Source organism: Camelus dromedarius, chromosome 4 (assembly GCF_036321535.1).
Source record: "Camelus dromedarius isolate mCamDro1 chromosome 4, mCamDro1.pat, whole genome shotgun sequence".
Taxonomy (NCBI): Eukaryota; Metazoa; Chordata; class Mammalia; order Artiodactyla; family Camelidae; genus Camelus; species Camelus dromedarius.
Genome location: NC_087439.1, coordinates 39,008,159 through 39,020,519, shown reverse-complemented (window position 1 = coordinate 39,020,519; position 12,361 = coordinate 39,008,159). Strand labels below are relative to the sequence as shown.

Genomic DNA, 12,361 nt, shown 5'->3' with positions numbered 1-12,361 from the left:
GTGACTACACTTAATGTACTGTTTTATTGTTCATGGTTTTTTCAGTGAGTGAGGATGTACTGTGAAGTATAGAAATGATGACCCATTTGAATCTGACTTAGGGTATTTGTCAGAAGTCTTATTTTGAAAGACATGTAGGTAAATAAACCCATTTTTGGGGTCGAATTCTAACATGCTATTTTTTTTTTTTTGACATTTTCCGTCTTTCTCTCTTTCCCTTTAATTCATCAGTTGTTTATATCCTCGTTACAAAGTTCTGGGTGTTGGACTCCTATCAGCCCATAATATGACTTGTTCTTTGGTGACTAAAGTTAATGCTCCTTTTTCAACTTGACAGACATAAGGCCTATCCAAAGACCCAAGTGTGCATCTAATTTTGTTGCTGGTTTTCCCAAACAAGTAAATTACTTTACACTGTTGTCTGTAACGTTTATGTAGTTTTGTGTATTGAGAACCAGCTAGAACGCATTATAGTAGTCCAGCTGGATATGACAAATGTGTACATCACTGTGGCAGAATCTTAATTTGGAAGACAGTATGCAGCCTTCAAGCCAGCTGGAGATGGAAGATGGCATTTCCAGCCACAGTAGCTGTTAGGAAGTCCAGAAGCAACAGAGTCCAGTAACACCACAAAGCTGTTTATGTTTGGTGGGTATGATGTCCCGATTGCCAGTGAAACAGCACTTCTCCTTATTTACTCTAAATACTTCTGCCTATCAGCATCACTTTTGTCTTGCCTGGATTGTATTTCTGCCAGCTAGATTTTATCCAAGTTCTTGATTCTGGCAAGCTTGGAGGCAGCTAGCAGGAATTCAAGGGATTTGACACAAAGAAGATACAGAGTAAAGGGACATTTCTGTCCTAGTAGCAGTTAAGGCCAAAGCAACCCAAATTCTCCCTCAGATTCATATTTCAAAGGAGGCTCTGAAAGCTGGAGGAGCCATGGATTTGAGGGTTTCTGAGGAGGAACAGTGTCTGTGTGAGATGATGGAATAGTTTTTGTACATGTCATTTTATGTGTACCGTCAGTATCAAAAGTAAGCTATGGCAGATGATGGGAAGGAAACACTAGGTTTAGAAGAATCTATAGCACATTGATACGGTGTCATTGATGAGTATTTATCTTATAACAGTAAAGTATAGGAGGGAAAGATGGGCATTTGGAATGACAAGACCTGGATTTATGATCTCACTATATGTGTTACTTAGGGCCAAGTTATTTTAGTTTGTTGATCCTAAATTTACTTAGAAAGTGGACATAATAATAATTTCTTCTCTCACGTATAATATGTTTGTGAACATGAGGGAAAGTGTTTATGAAAAAGCTTTATAAATAATAAAGAGCTATTTTGATATGATGATGATCTCTACCATCATTTATATTGTTACCCTTCCTTGTGACTTTAAAGTTTCAGGGACTTAGGTAAATATCCCACGTTGAACTTGCGATCTGCCTCCTGAAGTCCCTGGAGTAAACTGTGATTGGAGGAAGTAACTATGTTTTCAACTAAGGATGAAACCAGAACCTAGCTAGAACTAAGTATAAGATTGGTGCTTACTAAGTATTGATTGATTGGATTTATTTCCAAATTGTTGTCTGGAATAAGAAATGGAAAACACCTGATGTGATAAATGGCCTTGCCAAGCATTGGGGCCTGGATGGATGATGAACATAAGATCTCCAAATTTGCCTCTTTGACATCTTCAGATAGCACTTAACTAAGAAATCAGGACTTCTAAAAATATTTTAATTCTTTACCTGTTTTCCAGTTGACATTTTCTACTTGGTCTAGTTATCTTATACCCACTTCCACCTTGCAATCCCTGCCCCCCTTACATCAGAGCTTCTAAAAATGACCCTAGATTTAGTTTTGTATCCAGCAAGAACCTGAAGAAATTTATTTAATTGATTGATGATTCATTCATTTGGTTTAAATTTATGGAGTGGTTCCGTATGCCAGATACCACGCTAGGGCTGAAAAGATTGGAGAGTAACACTAATACTGTTTGTGCGTTCATGGAGTTTATGATGCAGTATTGGTCAGTGTTCATTTTCTAACAAATAGTTAAAGAATGCCTATTGTAAACACTGGAGACTCGGCAATAAAGACAAGAGTCGCTTTATGAATTATTGCAGTAGAACGATCCCTAGCCGTAAGGGAGCGCCCTGTGCTGAGCTGCTTCTGTCTAGGATGCTAACTATCACCTTAGCACGTCCATGACTTATCCATGAGCTCTGGACCATATAAACATTTTCATAGTGTCTTAATATCAGTCAGAACAGCTTAAGCAACCTGCGTGTTTCACCCTTGGCCAGTTCAAGCGTTAAACATCTGTGGTCCTGGAAGACCCCATATAGCTTTCGTTTACACGGGAGAACCAGAGAGAGTATCATCAGTCCAGGTAGAAACCCTCCAGCTCGGTCTACATGAGGTTGAGTGTCTGAGTCGGTCTCCCTCCAGCTCATTGTACTGTCAGCTAAATTAGAATGGATAAGAATTTTATTAGCAAGAAAAAGTACTAATAAGAACTCACTTATGTCAATATGACAACACATACTCATTCAGAAAGGCATTAACTTGTCCTTGAAAATCCTTTGTTTCTAACATATGAGTTTTGCTTCCTGATTTGCGGGTACTGAGAGTTGAGCTCTGCTATATTAAAAAGTCACCGTTATATTTAAATAGCTATCTAAGATTGTTCTGAGGGGAGAAAGCATTTTTATCAAACTTTACAGTTGCATTGGCAACCCAGTGCTTCAAAGAAATATCACTGGTTTCTCAACTGATTAGTGTTGGAAAGAAAAAATATAGATCAGAGAATTCAGAATATGAAAGCATTGGATTATATTATCCACATATTCACATTTATTTTATACTCTATAAATTAGTTAACAATGTATCCATAGACATTTTAAACTTCATATTCAGAGAAAACCTTCAGTGGGGAAGGAACAGACTAGGAATCTTTATATGTCCTGTTTCAGTCTCAAGTCAAAATACTCACTTTCCTAGGATTTCAGTAATTAAAGGTATATATTGGGATTTAATATTTTTCCTGTGTTTCAGGAGAACAGATTATGTTAAAAAAAATTGTGTTGCATCACAATGAATTTCTAGCACTCAAGCTAGGAAGGTTTCTTAAAATTCAGACTCTTGATGAAGCTGGTAAAATTGCACAGGCATTTTATATATTTCCACGTGCAAATAGTGAAAATACTTGTAGGAAATAATGGCATAATGATTCTCAAATGCCTGAACTCAGCAAGGACAAAGCAAGCTTGACAAATGTGATTCTACAGGGAAGATCAACTAACTGATTAGTAGCTAAGGAAAATTTAGTGGATATAATATGCTTAGGTTTTAAAATAAAAGTACTTATTACAGTGCTCCGCTTGTTCATTTCAGAGAAATTCTTTCTGATTACTTTTGTGGAATGAATTTAAAGCTGATTAAAGGATGGGATAATTAAAAATGGAAATGGCTGAGTTAAAAGAAGGTGCTGAGACCAGTCTCATTTAACATCTTCAGCAACTATTGCTTAAATTAACGGATAATAATAAAGATGTTACACACACCACAGAAGACAAAGAATTTCCATTAGAAAATTAATGAAGTTCGAGAAAAATGGGAAATGAGCAAGAATCTGCTTAGAAATGCTGTGGGGGAGGTGGACTGAAATCACCTAAATTTTATTAAGTCAAGGAATCGTTTTAAAATCACTTCTTGTCAGAAAATGAACTTAAAATTGAGACAGTTATTAGCTATGATTATAGCTCAGGAAGGCAATATTTGGTCTCAGAAGCCAGTTGCCTGGGATCAAATACTACCCCTACTGTTTACTAGCTTTGTGGACTTAGGGAGATATCTGGACTTCTCTGAGCCTTGGAGTTCTGATCTGTAAAATGGGTTAATATTGGTACCTCCTTCAGAGTTGTTGGGTTGCTATATGCAAAGCCTTTGCAATAACATAATTAACTATTAGCTAATAAGACGAACATACCTGTTGGGTAGAAATCATGCTGTATAATCTTGTACTAAGTAGTGTCTGCTGGTGAAATGTTTGTAAAGATAGATGCTTTTCCCAGTCATCTTGAATAATAGCTAACACTGAATTTGTACCAGGCATTGTTCCAAAACTGCAAATTCCTGACATTAAAAGGTTATGGAATATATTTACAGGACTAGGATATACACAAATTTTGTAAGAAACGATCTTGCTGAACAGTCCAAATTATACATGTAGAAGATGGGTAAATGTTGAGAAGGACCTTTAAGAGTATGTAAGTCAATATTTCTCACCTAATCTGCTGATTAGAATCAAGAGATGCTTTTGGAAAAAAAAAAAATTCTGGTTTCCCAGTGTGAACAAATCAGAATCTCTAGGCACAGATTCCAGACATCAGTATTTTCTGTTGCTCTCTCAATGATTCTAATGTGCAATTATGATAGAGAAACCCTAAAATTTCTTTTCAGTTGCTTCATTTTACACATATAGAAGCTGAGGTCTGGAGAGATGAAGTGGCTTGCCTAGTGGCGCAGCAGGCTGTTGGTGTCCTGTCTCATTTTCTGGTCTAAATGTGATCTTTTCTCTGAATGTTTGGTACTGTATTAAGAACTGGGGAGATGCACTGTGTTAATGATTACACAAATGACCCATACTTTGAAAGACTTATAGATTAATCTAAAAGAGAAATTAAATGAAGACTAAAGATAGTAATGAATGGATATACAAGTAAATCTGCCCCATATTGTAAAAAAAAAAAAAAAGAATATAGAAATGAATTTGCCTTATAATATTAAGTAAACACAAATTTAAGAAAAAAGTATTATAGCAATAATAAATGGTGCAAATAATGAAGGATGTAAATCTGTGATGGTAGTTACTTACTCCATAATGGTAGTAAGGAAGAGAGAGGTTGGATAAGAAGTGTTTGATTTCCCATTTGCAGACTGCATGAGTTGAGAGAAAGAACAAGCCCTAGATGTACAGGAAGAAATTGATGCAAATAGATACAACTTAGCTAGAGAGTAAAGACATTTTTTTGCACCCCTTATTCAGAATGGCAGCGGTAAAACCTCTGCTTCCTAAGTGTGTTTGACTATCTCAGCAGCTTACAAAATGGTGCACATATACAAGGGGGATTTGGTCCAGCCATTTTTCCTCCCTAGAATCCAGAATTGCTATGGGTGGCATTACTGTTTTCTTTAGTGTTTGCACATGAGCCTTTATACATGGGCTTAATTGTTCAACTTTCCTAAGGGCTAGTTCTGTTTAAATTTATTCATAAGATGTTGGACTTCTTTAATTCTCCTTCTCTCTTAAAACAGATTTCTTCTGCTGCAGAAAATAATGGGAACGAATCAGGGGTCAGAGAGCTCCTGAGAAGGATAGTGCAGAAGGAAAACTGGTTTTCCACATTCCTGACTGTGCTGAGGCAGACGGGAAACGCTGGGCTTGCGCAGGAGTTGACAGGCTCCGCCTGCCCGGAAGGCATCGCAGGTACCGCTCGTTCTGCTTTGGGAGGGCTCGTGGTTTGCACGGGATCTAGGGGCTAGTGAGGTCGCTAGACACAGGGCCAAATACTAGGGTACTTAAAATCAAAATTTCAAGCAATTTGAGAAATCTGTTTTCTTCTGTTTACTAATGAGGAAACTGCTGCCTGGGAAAAGATGAACTTCCCCAGACTGCAGCACTCTGCAAGCTGGGCTGGAATATGGGCAGCCAACCCCCATCCAACATGCTTTTCGATTCCCATCTTATTTTGGAAACGAAGTGATTGTCTGAAATTTTTATCAAGATAATTTTAACATTGATTGGAAGAAAACGTTTTAGTGGTTATTACAACTCTGCGGCATAGTTTTCTGGACGTCTGTATACATTTTTAAGGAATTTATTAAATATCTGATAAAAGATCTGTCATCACCAACATATTGCAATATTACTTCCTGTGAGTTTTAAAAATTATTCAATTATAACAATAAAAACAACATTTTATAGCACTCACATACATTATTTGTAAATCTAATATAAACTGCTATCTTATTTTTCTTTACAAAGGATGTATCTTATGTTTTCAAAAATATCATATGTAAGAGAAACTGAAATTTAATTGGTAATGAATGATTTAAATGAATTGTAATTGTTTCAAGTTTACCTCACTTCTTTTATTCAGTCAGTTATTCAGTCAACATGTAACAAGTGCCAGCGATATGCCAGACACTTCTAGGAGCTGGGGATGTGGACTTAAATGAGACATACCCAGTCCCTATTCCCATGTAGTGCACTTTCTACTGGAGTGAGATACACAGTAAACAATTTTCTAAGTTACTTATGCAAAAGAAAACAGATAATTAATGGTATATTATGCTTTGTGCAGTATTATTTTACATTCTATGGGGTTTTGTGTGTATATATATTTTTATTGAAGTATAGTTGGTTTACAATGTTGTGTCAATTTCTGGTGTACAGCACAGTGCCCCAGTCATACATGAACATACATATACTCATTTTCATATTCTTTTTCACCATAAGTTACAACAAGATACTGAATATCGTTCCCTGTGCTATACAGTATGAACTTATTGTTTATCTGTTATATGTATATTAGTTAGTGTCTGCAAATCTCGAACTCCCAGTTTATCCTTTCCCACCCCTTCTGTGTTTTTGTGCTGTATTATTTATGAAATAGCTTAATTTGGCTCAGTATTTAGAAATACACACTGTATATAAATACATATATATATATAGAGAGAGAGAGAGAGAAAAAGAGAGCCAGAGACAGACAGATACACACATACAAATAATTTTACTATGAGGTATTAAAAAGCCCTAAAGAATTATAAAATGGCATTAATGGACCTGTGTGTAAACCACAGGGAGTAGGAATAATCAGTGTCTGGGAATGGCCTTTTTGCTTTACTCCAAAACAGCTGCTGTGCAGAGTGTGTTTGAGATGGCCACAAAGTAAAAAGCTCAAAAGGCTCTCTGAAATTATTTAGGGATTTGGTTGCAGGGTAGGGAGGTAGTGGCTTGTTCAGCCAAAGGTGGTCAATCCAGTTTTCAGAATCCAGGCAGTAATTCCATGATGTGTTCACCAGCAGGGTCCCTAGTTTCTTTTTATAACTGTATAAAAAATCTTTATTAATAGGAAGCATCTTTATTTGCTTCAGTTGTCAGTTCTCTGGAAAGGGCTGAGTGGCACCACTTTCTTGCAACATCAAGATGACATTTTTGTGCATTTATATGTTACGGCCCAGCTATTATTTCCACAGCATAACTCTAATGTCAGTTTGCTAAGTCTGAAGGGATGTCCAGGCAAACTTACATGATAATGATGAGACCAGATTTCTTCCACACACCTCGGGGATGAGCTGGACCCCAGCCCAGATCACTTCTTCTCAAGAAGAATTCCCTTTCAAGACCTCGTAGGACCATTTCCATCCATGACAACCATTCTAGGACTTGGACTTCAAAGGGACATGGCTATAGTCTTGATTTTTTTGTTCCCTGGGAAATTTTGGCCTCAGTGTATCCAGGGATATTAGAAAGAGCAGGCCTCTTTCTAGGATCACACAGCCATATCCATCCCCCAAAGTAGTGGGTACAAACCATTTTACAACTGTGTACAGTGGCATACTTGTTTAGGAAAAAGTCTAGAAGATCAGCTGTAAAGTGTCTTCTAGCTTCTGACAGAGACATGTGTGGCCATATTTCTTTCTTTGCTGGTGGGGAGGGGAAGCAGCAAGTTACATACAATGTATTTCTTTCAGAGATATTTTCAAGTTCCACTTTACAAAGTGCCTTGTTAGAAGTTTAATGTGATTTTTTTCAAATTATAATTCTTTGAAAAATAACAATCCTAGGTAAAGTACATCCGTGTAATACCTGTATTATAACACACCTGATCACATATATCTACTTAATATCCACATGCCTTCCTCTTTACTTCCCTTTTTATATGCCGTAACTTTGTATTATGATTAAGTCTTTACACATCTATTTCAGAATGGCTTAGGGACTAGTTTATCCAAAATCTCCCAGCCCAGGCACATATATTGGCTGGTTAAGGCCAAGCACTTTCTTTAAGAGATAAAGGCCTTCTGAAAAGAAAAAAAAAAGTGGCATCAATTATCCATCATTCTTTTCTCCCTCCCTGGTTCCCTGACAGGGTCCTCTCACATCAGGGCTTCTTCTTTCAAGCAAAGTTGGTGATGATGGATGCTGACCTAGATAGGTGGGCTCTTACAAAGACAGGGGGCAAAGGACAAAGGGGTCTCTAAGCTTCTTTTGAAGGTTGGATGGAAAATGCAATCCCCATCTGGGCTCAGCACTCTAGACTCTTACCACCCCTACCAGCAGGTAAGGTGCTCCCAACCAACTCAACCCAAATAAACAGGGCTTACTACTTCTCAAGTCCTCAGAACACCCAGTCAGGGGAGTCAAGGGTTTCAATATTGTTTGCTGAGCTGTCCATCTTCTTAGGGGAATCTAAACATTTTTCTAGCAGGCCTTGATGCCCAGAACAAGCTGTTAGCTGTGAGTACTCATGTGGTAGGAGCTTCTATGGACTGAACTGTGTCCCCCTCACCCCTACAGATTCAGTGTTGAAGCCCTAACTCCCAGTGTGACTAGTCTAGAGATACGGCTTGAGCAAGTAATTAAGGTTAAATGAGTTCAGAAGGGTGGGCCCCACCAGGACGGAGGCCTTATAGGAAAAGGAAGAGAGACCTCTGTCCCTCTCCCTCTCTACCATGTGAGGACACGGCGAGGAGCAGACCTTCCGCAACCTCAGGAATATGCTCTCACCAGACACCAACCTGCTGGCACGCTGATCGTGGACTTCTGATCTCTAGGACTAGGGGAAAACAAGTTCCTGTTACTTGAGCCGCTCGATCTGCAGTGTTTTGTTATGCTGGCCGCTCTGCCCACAGCAGCCTGGTCTCTGGATCCTGACCCTGAATCCTGGCTCTTCTCTTCCCTGGATGTGTGCCTTTCACCAGGCGCTTGTCCTCTCTGACTCGGTTTACTCCTCTTATCACCAAGGGTTATCTTGAGGATTATATGATTTGACATTGGTGAAGCACAAAATAAACTGGCTACTATTATTATAAACCCCAAACACACTTAATATGTACCTGTCAGGTCATCTTGTCTAAAGAGATGCTCCAAAGTCAGAACAGCTTTCTTCAGGAAATTTTCCAGTGTACACAGCGTACATTTTCTCCTTATTTTTTAAAATGAGCTAATTGAAAATACTTTAAGACATTTTCTTCATGGCATCCATCTTCTCTGACCGACTGTACCTCAGAAGGGCAGAAACTCTTGTTTTCCTTGGTATCCCACATAAGTTCTTAGGAAAACACTCAATACATGTTAGTTGAAGGGAAAAAGTTCAGATGAGAGAAGTGGAAGGGAGGAGAAAGGAAAGATACAGAATATTTCATTAAATTTCCAAAAAATCTCCAGAAACTCAGAAGACGTGAATGTAGGCTGACATTAAAGCATATGTACAGCTCGTGTGGAACACACAGCGAGAGAACAAAATGGCAAGAGCACAAGCTAAAGAAAAACTACCACCAAATTTGCATTTTCATTAATGCAGCCTTAAATGTGAATCAGTGGCTTTCTTCCTAAAGGTGATGGTCAGATAGGAAACTATCACACTTTTCTCACGGTCAGCATAGTACTTATTATATTGGCTTTTTTAGATAGAATTTAGTCATCACAAAGAATTACTCACTGTGTTCATATTAAAAATAAAAATACTGTGTCAGAACAAAACACGTGTTCCCAGCCTTTCAAAATGTCAAGGTATTGAAGTATATTTAGGCAGATCTCTACTAGGGATCCCCCACTTGGTTTTCAAAATAAAAATGACAGCTCTTTATTCTGCACAAAAACTTACATTTGCAATGCAATTTACATTCTGTTTAGTGTTTCAGAGTATTTACATATATCCAGGTAAATATTAGGAACCCGTGTTTCGTTTCAAAATAACAAGAGCAGCAACGGGTACTGTATTAAAACGTGCACGGCACTATTGTTCACCTTCTAATACTTTTATTTATAGAGCCTGGGAATTTGTCACGGGAAGATGGTCCTGAAGTTAAAGAACCACTTCTTTCAGCCACAGATCAGCCCAGTCTGGAGGTGTGGGACATAGAGAAAAGTTCATCGGAATCGTCTTTTGCTGATTCTTCTGTGGTTTCAGGTACTTGGAACACACACATGCTTTACAGGCACTAATTACTGCTTCCGAAGGACTCAGTTGGTGCGCCGTTGATAGCAGGCTCTGTTCAACAGAAAGAGAAAGTGCAGGCTTTGGGGTTTTGTCTTTTCATTAAAATAATATTTCTGGAGGAGATTAAATGAAAATAATTCCTCTTGGTGACTAAAAATGTTTTCAAAACTAATGCAATATTACTATGTCATGAATATGAGCACATTGGGTTCTAATTTTACTTTATAAGATATCCATGGTTCTTGTAATGTGATAAATACCATAATATCATAATGTCCTACATTTCTTGGTTTTTGAAGTACTTTCAAATACATGAATTGGTTTGACTCATCCAAAGCTCCGAGAGTTAAATAAGGCTGTTGCCTTCTCCCTGTTTGACAGACTGGGCTCTCTCGGAGAGGTTCCGCTGGGTTATAGAGACCAAAGTCAAGGTTGTGGAAAGGAAGACCACCGGGTGCTAGACAGGCTTGGCTTGAATTTCAGTAACTAACTGATGTGAGTGCTAGATACCACCATGCCTGCTTCTTCTCGTGTGGAACAGCCAAGGAAGAATCAAACGAATTTAATCCTTTCCCCTTTCTAATTTGTTTATAATAGGAAAATCCTTCTCTCTTCTCCTCTGTCCCCCAAAAGGCCACATTCTATTTTTCAACAGAAATAGTTGCTTGAAGTCTGTGGTGTGCTGGTAAATGTTTAACAAGCAGCTCTCTGGAGAAGAGAGAAAAGCCCTGCTCTGTAGCGCATGCCAGTCTTCGTGGTGCAAACACTCCCACCAAGGCTGCGTTCACGCTCCCATAGCGTGTCGCTGCACACCAGGTTGAATAGGTGTGCAGTGGCGCACAGTTTAGTTGGCATTTCCACCATCCAAAGACAATAGGCTTAACTAGCCTTGATAGGACTGGTAATAGTAAAATCTAGTAAGATGGCTAGACAGTGATGAGTTTTAAATATTCATTACCTTTGTTTTAATATAGTTTATTTAGTAAGTGCATATAACTTAATCTGTAAAAATGGCTGTGCTTAACATTAACTGGCTCACAGAACTCCAGAAAATTTAACAATTCGCTCTTGTGGGCGAGTATGAGCTGACTCCATCAAAGTTTACTATTTTCTACTCAGAAAAGTAACATAGTTGCATTGTAGGAAATTTGGAAAACATCGGAACATACAAAAAAAAAGGCTCTCCTGCTTTCACAGTGAGGTATGGTAGCTTCACCTTTGGGTGTCTGTCCCGTGGGTCTTGTGACATACCTGGACGTTTATACATAACGACATTTCCTCTGTATTCATTAGATACTCTTCGACAGCACAGTTTTAACAATTGAATAATTCCATCCATTGGATGCTTTATAACTAATCAACCAACTGTTGAACATTTAGGATGTTTCTTAATTTCTACATCATGAAAAAATACTGCAATGACTCTCTTTCTATGTATGCTTGATTTAATTCTTAAAAACAAATCACGTAATTGAAATTTATGGATCAAATGATTGCCACAGTTTTAAGACAGTTGATACTTAATGTCATATTTCACTCCAAGAATGTGTACCAAGCTACACGTCCTCCAGCAGCAGAGCGCTCATTGCCCTGAGGTCCCTTCTACAACAAGAGTAGGTAATATTATTTTTAAACTTTGCCAACTTGGTATTTTGCTACTTGAATTTGAATCTTTCTATTTCTAAGGAAAATTGTTTTTACAAGTTCATTCTTTTTGTTGTTGCTAATTGCCTATTTTTCTATTAGGGTATTTATGTTTTTGTTGGTGGTGGTTTCTATGAACTACCTAAGTATACAGGAGAGCAGTCCTTTGTCATGAATAGTACCAACATTTTTTGTCGTTTGCCTGCTATTTAGCCTTGCTTATGGCTTTTGGGTTTTTTGTGGGATACGTCTGAGGTGTTCCCGCGTAGAGGAGTCGTCGGGAGGAGGGGCAGATTTTACTGATGCGCAGATTTTAGGGTCTGTGTGGGGCCTGAGATCCTGCCTTTCACATTTGCTCCCGGGTGATGCCACTACCGCTGGTCTTGGACCACACTTTAAGGAGGAAGGTTTAATGTACGAAATAGCAGAGCTTTTAGAATCTGAATTCTAGAGGACCTTTTTTTTTTTTTTTTT

General features: G+C 38.2%; 1 protein-coding gene across 1 annotated transcript in view; it reads left to right on the top strand.

Moving 5' to 3' along the window:
• The window catches only part of IFIH1 (interferon induced with helicase C domain 1), a 50,795-nt gene that overhangs the window by 1,579 nt on the left and 36,855 nt on the right, over positions 1–12,361 (top strand). Inside the window, exons 2-3 of the mRNA XM_010985569.3 lie at positions 5,331–5,502; positions 10,073–10,213. Of these exons, the coding sequence (XP_010983871.2) occupies positions 5,331–5,502; positions 10,073–10,213 (313 nt within the window). The remainder of the gene's footprint in view (positions 1–5,330; positions 5,503–10,072; positions 10,214–12,361) is intronic.